At 33.3% G+C, this 18,213-nt stretch overlaps 2 protein-coding genes across 2 annotated transcripts; both read left to right on the top strand.

The window, feature by feature from the left end:
• The first annotated feature begins 999 nt into the window (after positions 1–999).
• Positions 1,000–2,303, top strand: LOC135134559 (brachyurin-like). Its single transcript, XM_064063251.1, has 6 exons — positions 1,000–1,142; positions 1,195–1,345; positions 1,399–1,553; positions 1,619–1,705; positions 1,761–1,906; positions 2,072–2,303. Exons 1-6 carry the CDS (start codon positions 1,037–1,039, stop codon positions 2,231–2,233), a joined length of 807 nt encoding a protein of 268 aa, XP_063919321.1. The 5' UTR covers positions 1,000–1,036; the 3' UTR covers positions 2,234–2,303.
• A 6,792-nt stretch (positions 2,304–9,095) lies between these two features.
• Positions 9,096–10,221, top strand: LOC135133982 (brachyurin-like). The gene is made up of 6 exons (XM_064062550.1): positions 9,096–9,192; positions 9,249–9,399; positions 9,450–9,604; positions 9,661–9,747; positions 9,803–9,945; positions 9,997–10,221. Exons 1-6 carry the CDS (start codon positions 9,096–9,098, stop codon positions 10,156–10,158), a joined length of 795 nt encoding a protein of 264 aa, XP_063918620.1. The 3' UTR covers positions 10,159–10,221.
• The last annotated feature ends 7,992 nt before the right edge of the window (positions 10,222–18,213 follow it).

The raw sequence follows: 18,213 nt of genomic DNA, 5'->3' as shown, positions 1-18,213 counted from the left end.
ACGTTTATTAATTAATAATATCACAAATTTGACTGCGGTGGCAAAAGAAGTTAAAATGGCAGAAGTGGATGATTTTCTACCCGTCTTCGGTTATTTATTATTAGAAGACGAAATTCAACGATAAGTCTTTCATATCATAGTATTACTAATAAAAATATAACAATGCATGTATTATAGGAACAGGATGAGAATTCGGCGGAGGGAACTTCGCGACAATCAAAAACCCTTTGAAAGTTTAAAGACGGAATTTAGAAAGTCCTTTCGTTTCAGCAAAAATCTGACCCGTTTCTTACTGCAGAGGTTGCAACCTCATTTGGGAAATCTACGTGCCAATGGTATTCCTGGATACTTAAAAATTTTAGCCACATTGAACTTCTTAGACCATGGCTCATACCAACACTGCTTAGGAAAGGAATGTCTTCTTCTACTGCCATGAGTCAACCATCGGTTAGCAGGGCCATGACTCAAATTTGTCGCCTAATTAGTGAAATTTTAATGCCTCTCTTTTACGAAAAAACAAATTTTCGTGATGTAATTATTTGTTTGACAGTGACAGATGATGAAAATGGTATCATTACTTCGAAAAATAACATTTTCGGACAAATGACACATCTGTTATTTAAATACTAACATAACGATTTAGAGAATACGACATTTCTTGTTTTATGTTAACGTCGTGATAACATAGCAATTTTAATAACAGAAATTTAAAATAACATAATGTTAACTGATTGTTACAGAATCGACCTATAAATTATGAATTGTAGAATATATATATTAACTTGACCGCTGGAGATCCTTGTTTGTATCGCACTTCACCAGAGGAAATTTTGATCACGCTTCATTGTTTTTCAATTATATCTTGATAAGATCATCAAATTTAAAAGAGGTAGATAGGGTTTGTTTTTGGCTTTACTACCATTCAGAGATACCGATCTAACATGAAGCGTAGATACGTGACACTGATAAATTTATTTATAATTTTGGTACAAACACACACTATAAAAACCGTGCATAATACAAGAAAACACTCAGTATGAACAAAATGTTTCCTTTTGCCATTATTTGCTTGTGTGTATCATCAACCTGGGCTTTACCTTCTTTAATAACACATTCCAGAGATGTACCTTTCAAATTTCCAGGTCTGTATTCTAACAGCCTCTAGAATATAAATATTAATTTCTAAAATACTAGGTCCTAGAATTATCAACGGAGATCCTGCAAGTGAAGGTCAGTTTCCTTGGCAAGTTGGGCTATATATTTCCGGCGAGAATAGTTTAATGTTTTGTGGAGGTAGCATAATCAGCGAGGAATGGATCCTTACAGCCGGACATTGTACCACTGGGTAATGATCACATTTTCCTGTCTTTAATATCCCAAACTCATTGCATTTTTTAGAGGCGTGTCTGCCCAAGTCATAAGCGGTTCAATAAGTTTAGATCTGGGCACAACTTCAAATGCTTCTGAAATCATCGTTCATGAGGATTTTGATCCTCAAATCGCTGCTAGTGACATCGGACTTATTAAACTTGATACCCCATTGAAGTTTGATGGTGGGTTTTTATTAAATTTTAAACTTGTTTTTCTAGTAAATGTTATAATACTTATTTTGTCTTAGAAAACACAGCTGCTGTCGGCTTGGCTGAAGAAGAGCTGGGGGCTGATGTTACCTTCACAATTAGTGGCTGGGGACACGTCAGTGACGGTTAGTGAAAACTTTTGGTTTGATTAGTTTAAATTATTATATTTTGTTCTTTTAGGTAGTACTGAATTAACTGAAGTGCTGAATTACGTCGATCTAGTCACTATTTCGAACGACGATTGTCAAGGATTTTATGGTAATTCAATTAGACCTGAAATGGTCTGTGCCACTTCTGGGACAGATGAAACTAGGAGCTCGTGCAGCGTAAGTACAGCTTGTCCAGCTTAAAATTATTTTTACATGCCGCCCCTGGATGCAGTTAAATTGGGCACCAAATTAGCACTACTGTGTATCCATATAGTGTTCTTTCTTACATTGGACAAGTTTACTTTTAATTTTATAAAATTGTTTTATAATTGTTAAATACAGGGGGACAGTGGTGGTGCAGCAGTGGTTAATGCTGATTCAGATCCCGTTCAGGTAGCCATCGTTAGTTTTGTTAGTTTCACTGGATGCGAAATGGGTGCACCTTCTGGGTATACAAGAACTGCGTACTTCAGAGATTGGATCAAAGATAAAACTGGGATTTAAAAGCACAGATAAAGGACAAAAATGTTGAAAACTGTATAAATTAGTAAATAAAATGTTTTAATGTTTTTTCTATCGTGCACGTTTTTTGGTTTTCTAATAGAACTATTAAAGCACGCAAATGACGTCAAAGCGGTTCGTTAATAGCGAAAAAGGGTTCTCTAATAGATCTGGTGTAATTTAGATCGGTAAGATTGGTAGCCATCACGAGAAATGTCAGGTGAATGTCAGTGGCAAATGTCAAATTAAAATTTCCCGTATTTCTGGAGACGTAAGGACTTCACTAACTTCTTCACAAGACATTTTAACCAATTTTAACTTTAAAAAACTCGAATTGATTCGAATTACAGTTGTTGTTGTGAAAATTCGAACTTCAAATATTTCGTGGTTAGCGTCAGACCAACCCATCACCAACCACGACAAAATTCCCCAGATTTAAAAAAACTCGAATTTCAATTAAATTTTGCGAAATAACATGCGCAGTAGAAAAATAATAAAAACAACTCCTTCATAAGGCCATTGTAGCACTCATCCTTTATATAACTCGCGGCTTCGCCGCTCATTCTATAAACTTGGATTCGTGCCTCAATACTCAATATTTGTCTTATGAAACTCGTTCTTTAATATATACTATTTTTCTACTTTGCGTCAATAATATTTTCATTATGAAACGTATATGCGTTTCACAATAATGCCATTTAATTTTATTATAGCACGGAAAACAGTAACTTTTTCTTTCTCTACTTTGCGTTCGTAACCACGCTATTAAAGCACCCAAATTGAGTATTTTAATAGAAATTTGAGTGTTTTAGCAGAACTGGTGTAATTTATATTTTCAAGATTGGTAGTTAGAAATGTTATTGTCAAGTAACAAATATAATGAAATATAATAAAGGTCAAAAGAATGAAATGGTGCTTCTAAATGGAAGTAATCTTTATCATGAATTTACAGGTATGAAAGAAATGTTGAAGTTACAAGTAAGCCATAAAGGTCAAAACCAAGTTTTTTTATAAACATACCCAATTGTAATTATTGAGAATTAAATATTTAATGAGATTTCTAGTATTTGTTTAATATAATGTATGTACTTCCCTGTTTTTTAAATGGAGTTGATTTTTCACGCCACCCCAGTCATAAACTTGCCCGTTAGCTTAGACTTTAACATAAATGCTACTTTGACAGCACCTCATTTGAAAATTGTAGTAACAGTGTCACATTTTCTGTACGTGTTGATATCTATCTCCAAATAATAGAAAAGCAAAAAAAAAAAATCAAAATCTATCGGTCTGTCTTGATCATATCGACAATTAGTAAAATGAAATTTGTTCAAATATTTCTACCAAATATGGCACCAGATATTAAGGATGTTGTGTGGCCGACTTCACGTTAGGTTAGACTTTAGCAACATTTAGTATTTACTCAGGAGTTAATTTCAAGTTGGATGTGCGAAAACATAAGTCCCGTTGCTATGACAATTGCGAAAACCGTTGTTGTGAGTCGCGATTTGACTATTGTCATCGCATCTTCCATCGCAAACAGGGACTTGCGAAATCCTAAATCCAACTTGGAATTGGCCCGTCAGTTAATAATATTTTTTTAATAAGATTTTTTTCGATATTATGTTCTTATGTCGAACTTAAAGAAATACATGACGTGAAGAATTGTCAAGATTTCAGCGTTCGAACAAATTCGATGTTAATTTAATAACTGTATTATAATGGTTTTTGTAAACATATTTCGTGAACTCAAAGGGGAAAAATGACTTACACAGTAAACGCTGTTAATCAAGCTGCAGTTAAACCCCAAAAAAAAAAGAAATGGGTCGCTGTTTTGGAAAGAATAATTGTGATAATTACAGTTTTAGGGCGTCAAAATTTAGGTTTAAGAGGAACTACTGAAAAGTTGTATGAATCAAATAATGGAAATAATCTTGAAGTTAGGGTGTATTTCTAATTTTGATAATACCCTATCAGAACACATTTCTCGACTTCAAAGTGCTCAACATTGTATATCCCATTATCTTGGCCAAAATATAGTAAATAAATTAATAAGTATAATTACTGAAAAAACAACTGTAGTTGTTTATTCTATAATTTTAGATTGTGCACGTGATGCAACATACAAAGAACAACTTACTGTTGTCTTTGTATGTTATTGTCAGGTTTGTTTATCTCAACTCGTCCACAAAGCTTGTTAGGGTTACAGAGCGTTTTTTAGGGTTTTCATCTGTTACTGATATGACGGGACAAGGAATAGCAACTTGTCTGTTAGATTTTTTAAAATCAATACATACTAAACTGGATGATTGGCGAGGCCAAGAATATTATAATGGGACAAACATGAGAGGAAAAAATATAGACCTCCAAAAAAAAATTAGACATGAATCCTCGTGCTTTTTATGTTCCTTGTGCGGCTCACAGCCTTATTTTTGTGGTAAATTATGAACAAATAACGATTGTTTTTTCAGTTGTCCAGGAAATTTATGTATTTTTTTCCGGAAGAACTTCACGTTGGGATGTCATCATGAATCAGATACCCAGTTTAACGTTAAAACCACTTTAAAATACGCGAGGGAAAGTAGAATTGACGCTCTAAAAGCACTTCGTTTTAATATGGAAAGAAATGATAATGCATTATATTTTATTTTTTTAAACAACAAGTATGACAACGACACAAGGAACATAACGAGCTCATTGATGTCGAACTTAAAAAGTTTTAAGTTTATGTTTCACAAAATTAGCTGCAAATTCTAATTCGGTATCTTTTTTTTTATCATCCAAATCACAAACGAATCCGACATCTTTTTAAATGCTGACACGTATGAATTCTGCAACTGCAGAAATGAAATAATAACTAAATTTTGTATGTATTATCGCAGGTTGTAGATAATATAGATAGTATCAAAAATAATAATCAGCTGCAGATTAGGTTGTCTAACAAGTTCACATAAGTACATGTAAAATGGTACTAAAGCATCTGCTTATACGTAAGTATTAGCATTTGGTTATTAATACCGATTGTAGTATGTACTTTTGGCATGTGCTGATGATCATTTTATGAAGTAAGTTCTTGTGCTATACTTAGAATACCTAATTTATAATTTTGTGTTAAGTTTAAATTTTTTATTATATTTTTTGTTTCTTATTATCTAAAAATAACTCTGTAAATTGTATAATTGTAATAAGACTGTATCTACTGACTGTCGTCTTTTGAACTTCTTAGCTATTTTCATTATACCGGTTGTCTGGAAAATGGCGGATTAACTTTTCAGTACGTTATATACGGGGGTTTCAGGACTCCCAAAAAATAATAAAAAAATTCTTTATAATGTAGATTACGAAAAAAACGTGATTTTATAAAAGTAAAATTGGCAACACTGTACACACCTAATGCGTGAATACCTCCGGCTTACTTGCTGGTTTCTTAGTAATGATGGTGACTGAAATCCACCTTCGCTTTATATCAGACAAACATTGTTGTCAAATGGAATTTTATCAAATTATTAAAAAAACAACACAGCCATATCTTTGTGCATTCTAACTGAAGTGGTAATTAAACATGGTCATGGGCGAGAAAAATATTAACTAAAAGTTTTACTACTTCTTATTCTGATAGTGAATGAGTTGTTTAGTTGTTAAACGTAGCAAAAGAGCTAATTTTAAAATCATTATAACTTCACCAAAATGTGAGAAGGATTTTTTTTACTATTTTTCCCAGACTCATCAGTTGATTGTTAAGAGCGTAGCGGAGAGTTAATCCGATATTTTCCAGACACCCGGTATAATAAATAAATCAATCATAATGATGCTTTTAATATTTGGCATACGTGAATAGAATATTTATGCGAATTCTAACGGTTAACGGTTTCTAGATTGACCACCCGCAACCTTAGATTCTATGTGGGGTTCTCTGTAAAAAAAACAAAGTTGATAGAATTTTTGACAGAGGGGCGCAGGACTAATAAACAAAAACAGCGCGAATTCATAAAGCATAAGTGTAGAAGACTACTATTTTATGAAATTTAATTTATGTTTATTGTCCAAAATTTTGGGGGATGTCATCACGTTGTTAGACATTTCGCTAGCATCTCTCTATCTACATAATATTTCTAATAGACATACAAAATTTGATAACAATCAATCCAATAGTTTCGGAGATTATCTGTCTCATAAAAATCCGGACAGACGACAGACGTACATACAGATGGAAACATGAAACCTATTTTCTGGTATTCTAGAGGTCAGGAAACCTCAAGAAAACATGAAGATTGCCAGTCCCCCGACGGATTCGAATAAAATACTAGCTTAGCTTGCGTTTAGGAAGCAAAAATTAATCCTCAAAGAATCTTGAAGAAAAAGTGGTTCATATTCCTCTAGAAGCTACAATGTCACAGATTGACAGACAAACAAAGGCATAAAAAGTATAACACCTCTCTTTTTGCATTGGGGGTTAATAAAATGAACTTTGTCAGTTGAGGTGCTTCTAACTTCGTCTTACTCACACATCTTCAACCATCTATCGGCCAAAACCATATCATGAACTTTGTCAATGATTTTTGATATGACCTTCAGAACGTTCTCCTGTGCTTGAACTTATTAACTCAGAGAAGAATGGGCTCAAAAAATAAATATAATGGCGCAGTGTGGGAAAAATCATTTCATGGATTTCCTTCGCAGTCTTTTCTTCCTAAACTCAATCACAATACGAATTGAAATTTTCTCGATTTATAAAAATCACTGAACACACTAGTATTCAATTAATTTCTAAACTAAGAATTATTGACAGAATGACTGATAATATAGAAACGTCATTTATGAGAAGCGTACTTGAAGCCTGCATATGCAGTTATTGCCTTTTTATTCATAATTCTACAGTTCCATTTGATTTGATGGATTTACTGGTAAACACATCATTTTAGAATGCAATTTTCAATTTTTACTAATTAAACTGAAACATCACTTTTTAACAGCTTTTCCAGTCGAAAACCACAACTCGGAGTAAAAACTGGAAAAACCTGAAAAAAATAGCAAATTATTCTAACGAAAACAAGACATTTTAGGAAATTACGATTTTCTACAAATGACTTCAAGGAATACATTCTGACTGTGTCGCTGCAATTGATAACGTGAAAATAAGATTATTACAAAAAGAGGACGTTGAAATTGTACAATGCTTGCAGATTTACGTTCCGGAAAGTAGAGAAACTTATTCTTTCACGATTAAGTTAACTTACAAGACTCTTGTTAATTCCATTTTCTGCTCTCTGAATCAAAAAAAGGTTTCCAAAGAAATACACTGAAACCTCCTGTAACGGACACCTTCCGACAGCAGACACCTCTCCACAGCGGCCCATTTTCATTGTCCCAACGTATAAAATAGGTCATATAATGTAAACAACCCTCGAAACATTCCACATTCTCAACAATTTTTAGTTATTTTCTTGTAACATTACCTCTTCACAACGGGCAGGTAACAGGTAAGGCGGTCCCGAGATTAGACCATACAATAAAATTTAAAGATTAGGCCAACAGATTCTCAGTAACAGGTCATAACTTCCTTCAACCCCACACCACTCATAATAAATATGGGTTTTTCCCAAATAGCAAAGCTGGGGTATAAGCAAAGAAAATTTTTAAGTATTAGTGGAAAAAATTGAAATTACAGCTCGACACTGCCGAGAAGTTTAAATTAAGCATTCAGTGACTCTCAGAAAAATTCACCGTTAGTAAAACGCAAGTTTAAGAAATTTTAAAGAAGAAAAAATATTATTACTTACATATAACAAAGAAATTCTAATAATATGTATGTAGCAATAAACAATAAAATATTAAATAAAATACATGTATGTACCTACATTGTATGTACATGTTAAAATGTAGTCTTTCCTTTAGTGCGTGTCTTGAAACCTCTTAACAGCGGACACCTCTCCGCAACGGACAATTTGAGATTCCCATGGATGTCCGTTGTTGAGAGGTCTCACTGTAATGTTACGTATGGAACAGAAGATTTGGATTTTTTTATAATATTAGAGAACAATTAAATCGAATTAACCAGTACTTATACGTAATATCAAGTAGCTTTTGAAGTTTTCGTTGGTATGTCACTGTTTTCAAATAAATTGTAAATAATGTACAAATTAGAATTTACCACTTAGTTCGGCCGATGGCTGTACGCAACACTGCAAATATTTAAAAATACCACTTTTCGGACGATTTCTTCCTAGCGATTTTTAATGCCTTGCAAATCGTGAAGGTCGATATATTTTTATTTTTAAATTATTTACAAAAATACGTTTAGCCACCTGGCTATTTATTTGTAATTTCTTTGACACAAATGACATATAAACAAAAACGCAAAAGCTACTTTATATTGAAAGTAACAAATTAACTTGATTTGACTGTTCTCTAGGATTACAAAATAAAAAGAAAAACAAAAACTTTTCTTAAATACGTTACTACAGTTAGTAAATATCGCATTTGTTCGAACATCTTGATAATCCTCCCATTCATGTATTTCCTTTTGCGTTCAATACTTAAAGATAACACCGAAAAAAACATATTTTTTTATCAAACAGGATATAGGAGGAGTTAGGTGATTAGATTGTGAAGTGAAAGATTATTAAAATTATTTTTTTATGACAAAAATATTTGAATAAATTTTATAAATTTCGTTTCACCAAGTATTGATAAGATCAAATTTAAGGCAGACTGATAGGTTTTGTTTTTTATTTTTCTATTATTCGGAGATATATATCATCACATACAGGAAATACGTGACACTGATAGGACAATTTTTAATCTGAAAACGAAAATCGCACACTATAAAAATCTTGCATAGTACAGGGAAACATATAATGTGAGCAAAATGTCTCCTTTAATTACACTTTGCTTGTGTGTGTCACCAATCTGGGCTTTGTCCTCTTCAACACCACATTCCAAAGATTTTATCTTCAAATTTAAAAGTTAGTCTTTCTGTCAACAAGCAGAAGACAAACATTTAATTTTAGAATAATTTTAGATCCTAGAATTATTAACGGGAATCCTGCAAGCGAAGGTCAGTTTCCGTGGCAAGCCGCCCTATTTATGGCCAACGAATGGTTCACATGGTTTTGTGGGGGTAGTATAATTAGCGAGGAATGGATCCTAACTGCTGGACATTGCGTGAAAGAGTAATAAACATAGTTTGAATTGTGCAAAACAAATATTAATTTTTTTCAAGAGCTTTATCTGCCCAAATCGTAACAGGATCATTAAATGTACATCAGGGCACAATTTCCAATACTACTAACTTTATTACTCACGAAGGTTTTGATTTTGACACAGTTTCTAATGACATCGGGCTTGCCAGACTTGATCCACCACTAAAATTTGATGGTGAGTTTAATAGTTACAAACTTTGCTTCCGGTAGCAAGTGGTAATTTTGTTTCAGAAAACACGGCTGCTATCAGTTTGTCCACCCAGGAACTTGGACCTGATGTAGATATCACAATTAGTGGCTGGGGGTACACAAGTGACAGTTAGTGAAATGTTGGACTTTATTTTATTTAAATCATATTTATTTTGATTTTTAGCTAGTGAAGATATCAGTGAGTTATTGAACTATGTCGAGTTAGTCACTATCACAAATGATGAATGCCAGGACACCTACGGTGTAATTCGACCTGAAATGATTTGTGCTAATTCTCCTTCATCTCAAATTAGGAGTTCTTGTAGCGTAAGTATTATTTTGAGTTTTGCACAATTGTCTGTTAATTATAAAATTTAGGGAGACAGTGGTGGTCCGGCAGTTGTTAATGGTACAACAAATCCCGTTCATGTGGCTATAGTTAGTTTTGTTAGTACAAAAGGGTGTGAAGCCGGTTTACCTTCTGGATACACAAGAACTGCTTACTATAGGGACTGGATTAAGAACAACACTGGAATTTAAGAACACAAATAAGAGACAACCTGTAAAAGTTAGAGACTCAGTAAAATATTGAAGCAGATAAAATCCTTTTATTGCTTGGTAAACGTCGTAATATTACACTGTTATAAAGATGGGGGCACGTGGTTTAAGCGTATTTCTTTGCAATTATTGACACAATTTACTCTACAAAAAGTTATATTCTTTAAGAATATAACAGTTTTAAACAAACTTAATATCAGTTATATCACTTTTCTCCAATAGCATGAAAAGTCAAAGACCCGCATCCATCACGAAATTCCTGAAAGCCGCACACACATTAGACTTTTCCAACTTCAAATTGCAGGTGTACGCTTTATGCCATTTCACTTTATACGGATGTTTTGTTCTCCATCATTTGTTTCACCAAGTCATTGCCCTCTCAAGCCCGGTTGTGTACACGGTTCCTTTAAATTTAAACCCTCCACATTCACAAAACAGCGTTTGATATGTATGAAGCGTCTGCTCAACTTTTGACAGCGCCTTCTTGTGGCAAAGCTAAAAGATCTGACGCGGAAAATCAGTGAATTGAGAACATCAGCTAAACTCTCGTTTTCCTCAAAACAAATGCTAACACAACGGTTTGGAGACCGATGTAGATTCTCTTTACGTAGGTATAAATATTTTCTAGCCCGTGCTGTTTTACCACGATCCACATCGACTAAAACAGCAATTTCGCAATTTTTTTAAATCTAATTCTGTCACCACTCGACGCAAACGAAATTTTATAGATAACCTTTCCGGAATCAGATTTAAAAGGGACAGTGTGGCGTCCTTTAAGGCTGTATTTGTTATCGTTTCTATTGCTGTTCCGGAATAATAAATCACGTTCCGAGAAGTTTCCTTATTTTGTAGAGAATTGGAATTAGTTTAACGACTTTTAAATCTGTGCTGATATACACAAGTAGCTTTTTTTGGTTCAGACTCTCAGTTGTTGTGTAATACCTACATCATTTACTTTGATTGTATGTATTTTGTGTGGAATACATAGTAAAATGAATTTTTGAATTTTGAATGAACAAATAAACAGTGGCGAATAAAATATTTTCTTGGAATGTAGATATTTGTGGATACAAAACTTCTTTCACTTCAACTGCAGCACTAAAACCTGCACCAAAACTGAAACTGAAAGACAAGTCGACGAGTTATTCAACGTTAACATATCTGATATTTAGTCGCTCGAAGCTCATTTCCACCTCACTTCACGGTCTGTGACGAAGTCAAAAGACTTCTTAGGGCTTTGATCCAATGCTGCTGGTTTCTAGATTTCTCTCTCAACAATGTCAAAACAAGCTACCTCGCTTAAGATTCTTGTTCGCTGAAATTTAATTACACAACTGCCAAGATGTAGGAATCGGCTATACATTATAAACATAGAGACTATGCATCCAAGAAATGGAGTTATTTCTTGTCGCTGGTACTTTATTTTAATTTAGTTCAAAATGGCGTAACAAAAAAAAACAATGATGTAATAACAATTAAAAAACTAGATATGGAGATGGCCAGACTTCAGATTTAGAAACAAAATCTATTATTCCTTCTGACACAATACAAAAATAATAAACAATGTGACTAGGGATGTACCGACTGTAGGTTTGGCCGACTAACCGACTAGCCGATTGTTCGGCCACTAAAAACCGACTAGTCGGCCGACTGTTCGGCTTTGCTAAAACCGGTTTATAAATGCGACAGTGTTTTTTTTCTATTTCTCTGACTACCTTAAAAATTTGTTTTATTTTAATAAAAGTTCTTTTGTTTTCCAAAAAATGTGTTAAATTTCTTTGGATAATTTTAAAATTTATTTTGTTTTGTAGTAACTCAGTACAAAAATAAAGAATAACACAATTTAGGGCCAGTTTATACAATATTTTAAGTGAGATTAAGTTGATCACGCGTTTAACAAGGCCATTAGCGATTTCTGATTGGCGTAGAGTCGGTCACATGGTACTTTAACGCCGTGTTAAAAATTAAATCACATTTACATATTTAATTAAGGTTCTGTAAACGGGGTTTAATTGTATTATATACTATTTTAATTTTAATAAAAAAAGCCGACCGATCGGATGTTTAACCGACCAGTCGCCGACTACCAGCCGACGATGAAAAACGGCCGAATAGTCGGCTTATTCGACCGATCGGCTACTAGTCGGTACATCCCTAATAAATGTGACAGTTATCAACAGGATTGATGTAACTGTAAAATATCAGATTGCTTGGAAGCGAAGCATTGGTATGTAAAAATACACAGCAGAAGAAGAGGAAAAAAAAATACCTAAAGAATTGACCCAAGAATGATAACAGAAAAATAAAGCTTGAAAATAAATAACGTCAATGTAAAACTATATGCAGATTTCATAACCAAGGTCATTGGAGGAACAGCAGAGGAAGTCGGAACAACTAGGAAATATATTTCAGTAAAAGATACAAGATTCGTATGTAAAAGTCGAAGCCAACTTAAAGTAGATTCATACAAGAATCTCCCAGAAGTACGTAAAGATATCATACAAGATAACATAAAAATTGTAAAGGAAACGATAGAGACCCAAAGATTTTCAAAGCGAGCTACTTAGTATAATGTTATTGAAGAACTTTATACGAAATATATAGTTGCAACGCAATGCAAAAAACGTATGCTTGAAGGTAACAAAGCGTGAGGAGATCAATCCAACCCTGGATTGGTATTTAGATAGCAGTGCTTCAACACACTTATGCAACTAATTGGCCCAGTTTAGCAAGCCCAAGCACTCGAAGAGGGGAACGTTAAATCCCGCGTACAAGAAGTCTACCAGGACGATGGTCGAAAATAGGATACGGTTCTCAGAGCGTGTACCTACTGGCGAAATAGCAAGTGTTTTTTTAAATAATTTTTTAATGTAAGTAATATCTCCATTATTAACAGAGTTATTATTGTTATGAAATTTTAAGTCTAACCTGTTCACAACTTTCTGGATATAGCACTTTTTAAATTAGTGCCATCTTCATTTTAATAAGGTAAAGTTTTTAAGGTATCTTTAAAAATCAATATCCTAATTATTTATGGGAATTTTGGAAAGCAATTTTCACCACGGTTTTCAGTTTACAGAACTCTATAAGCTACGCGAAAATCATTGTCGTTTTTTTTTTGTCAGAAATAAGATACCTTTTAGTGTATGTGTGTGAAGCTTGTGTCGAAGAAGCTATTTTTACTGAATTTCATTTCCGACAAAAAAATCAACAATGTTTCCCACGTAACTGATACGTGATGAAAAACTTCGCCTCAATGCTCTTGTGTTATATGGAGAAATTTATGGGCAGATTATATTTAAAATTTCATAACAATAAATTTGTTAATAGATATGTACTACAGTTTGAAAATGTATTTATTGAAAATCCCATGCGTCAAAAGCAGACACTCCTCCTAGGTGGCGCCCTCCCCATTCCCGATTTGGGAATTAATTTAATGTTCGTGAGAAAAGTAACGGATCGTGAGCTTGAAGTACGTTTTTGGCGTAACGACGCTGCGCGACGCGATCGTAGACTTAGATGGGACTGTGGAGTCGTGTGAGAAGAGGCTTGATGACTTTTACTAGATATGTGCGTGGGCACAAACACAACGCGCGTTTGGCTTCCAGTGAGGACAATTTCCCGCTCAAATCTTGGCAACTAGAAGAACTCATTCCCGAAGCATTTTAGCCGGTGCACACTGCAGAGACGAGAGAAGCCGAGAAACTTCACCAGAGGTTGAGCATTCAACCCACATAGAACACTCCTTCCCAGACGGTGGAATGCGAATGCGAATCGAATCCAGGCGCATAGCCCCGCCGATGTTCCTTCCAGACGGACGGGGAAAACGAGAGGCCGGGCTTGAATGATGGCTCCACGGAGGTCAGTTTTGCAGAAGAAGACGATGTGAGCAACATCATCTTCGAAGACAACCCTGATCAGGGTTGTGTTAGAGCTTTAGGTTGACCGATGGTGATCGGAATAGGACCAAAAAACAATTTTGAACGAAACTTCTTCGTTAATGGGTACATAGATACAATGATACTGATATCAGCGGGAGTACTATGTACACCTTATTTTGTTTCAATATACGCTTTGATTCCTTTTGTGTTCTTTTGATTGCATCATAAAACATTTTACCAATCTCAGATTTGTCGACTATATTGTTTTAATAAGTAGCGACTCTCAAGAGATTGTGTCTACAGAGAGCAAATTAATTTTAACACAATCCACATGAATAAAATTTAAATATGTCAGACACTCAAAAAACGTAAACATACAACTTGAAGAGCTAGAATTAGTCGAAGATTATATATAAGTATTTAAGATTGAAAATGACAAGTAAGGACAACACGAGTGATGAAATATCAAAAAGAACCAGTCTTTCCTGGGCAGCTTTTGGAAACTTAAAAGAGAACGTATGAAAAACCAAATATTTTGAAGAAAGAACTATAGGTATATATTGTCAGTGCTTACGTATAGATCTGAAACATTGTATGTCACAAAAAGAAAGAAACACAAATATTATCTAGGGCGCAAAGATCACACGAAAGAATAATGAACAATGGGTATCAAACCAACAGATTGCAAACGAAATACTTTCACTTGAACACAATGTAATTGGAAATGCTTGCAAGCTTATGCAGGCTCAAGCCGCAGACTACAACTCAGCATGAAAGACAATAATATACCACCAAACTGATGAGTATTTTTGACGTTCAGATCTCAAATCACCAAGATTAGTTTCACTTTTTTAACACGTGTAAACCAGTTCTCTAATTTGTTATAATTGTGCAATAAAATGATTGTAAATGAGCTTAACTGATTTTATTTATCTAACATAACTCTTGTCGGAACGTAAGATGTTTTACGATTGATTTAATGACGCTCTTACGAATTTTAATTTACATGCAACATTTTTGTAACATTTTTCTCTTGGGGTGTTTTTTGTTAAGATAATTCTAGTTACGGTTACAAAATTTGAAATATCAAAAATATATTAAGTTCGTTTTAATTTCTACATACTTAATTACGATATGACAAGTGGACTTTTACCACTCATGTATATTATATGAGAACGATTTACCAAGAAGTGCATTAACATGCATCCAACGAGAAATGTTTATCTATTTTTATTTGTCATCAGTCATCACAATATCCATAATAACAAGTTATAAAGTACAAATTGTAAGATAATTATATGTTAAACGAAACCTGTTCTAATATTATACCTATGTTTTTCAACTGGTGTTGCACATGGATATTTACTTAATAACATACTACAATGGTATAATTTTATCGGTTCAAATTTAAAAAAAGCTAATGTTGTGTTTATTGCAAATGGAATATTAATAATCGAATTTTTAATGAAGCTAGATGTAATTACTTAATTTACTCAGTTGCCTTGCCTGTAATATTTTTTTGTAAGTTGTCGAAATAATTTATAGGTAAGCCGTCTAGACTTCCGTATTAACTATATTTAGTGTCAATTTAAATAAGAAAGAAAAAAATTGTTTGGTGTGAGACGATAACTGGGTATCTAATTTTATATAGTGGTAAATCATTATGTATTAATGTTATAAAAAATATTATAAATCTAACAATATAGATAAGAATTAAAAAGTTAAAACCAAAAGATTTATAAATGAAACTCATTACAACTGAACTGAATATTTCTTCAGTAGAAGAAATTTAAATTCAAATTAAGCTTTTGCAATATAACTATGTGTATTTACTTCAGCTTTTTGTCTGATCGTTTTAACGTCTAATTTAATTAAATTGTTGCCTCCACTCTGTATTAGTTGAAATAAATAATAATCCTGCTCTGGTAAAGTCTCTCTAAATTAGATTGCCAGTTTCAGATGTCGGACAGGCGACACCCCTAAGCGCTCATTATTAACCCTTTGATAAATTTATGAAATCAGAAGATTTCAATTAGAGTTTATTGATACGAACACTGATAATTAAAGTGGAGTAAATAATTCACTAGAAGTGTCATTGTCGTCTTTTACTTATATAACTTGATTAAACCTGATTCTCCGTTAACATTATTCACAAATTCCATTAATATTCAAATTAATGGCTCGCCGTAAGTGGAAACTTACGTACAGGTGATGATAATTGATAGGCCGGCAATCGTATAATTCTCCGTAATTGTACATACGGCATCATTACTGAGCCATTATTCGATAATATAAATTATGTAAACTCTGCTTTCAATGCAAAAACTGTGCAATTTTAACATGCGATACTTATAGTTCCCCAAATATATTCGTAAACATGCGATGGGAGTTAGAGTCTTTCAAAAGTTGTATGACGTACTGTACTTCCTCTGGTATGCGTTTGAATTTTTTAAAGTAATTTTCATTAAAGCGACATTACTACATGACTTTGATAACTGTTAACTATGTGTTATTTTGTTGAAACACAATGCAGTTGGCAAAAAATCGCACAGGAAAACATTTTTATATGTTTCGTAACGTTTTGGTAATTTATTTAATACTCCGTCTACGAATTATTTTAATTTTTATAAAAAAATACACAACCTTGTCTATTTACCTCTATTCCAAATAAATATAATACCGCACATGTAACCACGCGAATAATTATATGTATGAAGTGTTTAAATTTATCTCCCACATTTTTTTTTTTTGTAGAAAATTGAAATTATAATAAGTTGGTCAATGCCAAACGTGATATGTACATCACGCCAAAAAGCGTTTTGAAATAAGTGTCTAGACACTGTTATCAACAATTCATACAAAATTGTACTACAATTAATATAAGCACCGTTATTACATTTTCGCTAATAAAATGACGGTCTTTCTTATTAAAATATGTCTAGATGGATAACTGAAAACAAAGGTCTAGATGTATTCAGTTTTCCACGTTATTATGTTCACATCGATGTAGCGTAGATAAAATTTCATTTCGAAGGCAAGATATTTATCGTTTGCTTTGATGTCTAGAAATTCACCATGAAGCTCTTCGTAGTCAACTGCTAGTCTACTGTAATAATATTTTTTGATGTGAGCTATGGGCAGACAATTACTGAATCGATGTATAAAGAAGAGACGCAATTCTTGTAATTTTTAATTCCCCAGAAGAAAGAATCGCGTTTTTGGTCGATTCGTGTTATTTTTGCGACAATTATTTTCGCAAAATAATTTTATTATTTATTAAAAATCCCACCACACAGTGAAAAAAAAATAAAACAAACATTTCTGTTGGGTGGGTTAAATCACCTACGCAGCTTAACTTCCATCTTAAATGATTAAACTTAGGTAGTCTGAAGTCATGACTTGATATTGACAGTTTCATTACAGAGAGTGTTTCTGCGGTACATGTTTGAGAAAATAACAAAGCTTAAAATACAATAAAGCTGCTTTGCTCGCTTTTATCTACTGTTCGTCATCAATAAGTGTTCGTTACCTTGAACTTGAACCATCTCCTCTAACTTATGTGCTTTGAACTTTTATCGATAATAATTAGATGGCAGGATGTGTGGGCTTTTGGTGGAGAACTTGAGAAACGTTTAAAATACGATTTTCTTAGGTACCTACCTATCAAATAACGAAATAAATTATTTCTTATTAATTTATCTGTGTTATTGAATTAATATAAACCACAACTACAAAAATATGTAATTTTATAAAGTTTAAATAATATTTACTATGCAAAATGTAGAGGTGACGTCATCAAATTGATGACCAGACAAATTTTAGTGATCTTTTTACGATCTACACCATAATCCTAACATATTTCACAAGAATCAGTCCAGTAATTTTGCAGAATATTATCTATCTGCCTAATAAAATATTGACGCGAGCGACAAACGAAAATGGGAAACCTATTTTTCGATACTCTAGGGATCATGAAACGTCGAGAAGACATGAAAGTCGCCATTCACTGGATGGACCCTACTTCTTCAAAATATGCTCTGTAAGTAAAAACAATATATCCATTTAAGATAAATAATATGAGTTTTTTTTACATTTTCATTTTTATTGTCCTGATTTTGAACCCGAAGATTTTGAAAACTACTGGCGGTACTGGCTT

Source organism: Zophobas morio, unplaced genomic scaffold (genome assembly GCF_036711695.1).
Source record: "Zophobas morio isolate AGI-343-1 ecotype UQ-CSIRO unplaced genomic scaffold, CSIRO_AGI_Zmor_V1 ptg000023l, whole genome shotgun sequence".
Lineage (NCBI taxonomy): Eukaryota > Metazoa > Arthropoda > Insecta > Coleoptera > Tenebrionidae > Zophobas > Zophobas morio.
The sequence above is the reverse complement of the archived record's forward strand: the minus strand, read 5'-3'. Positions and strand labels throughout refer to the sequence as shown.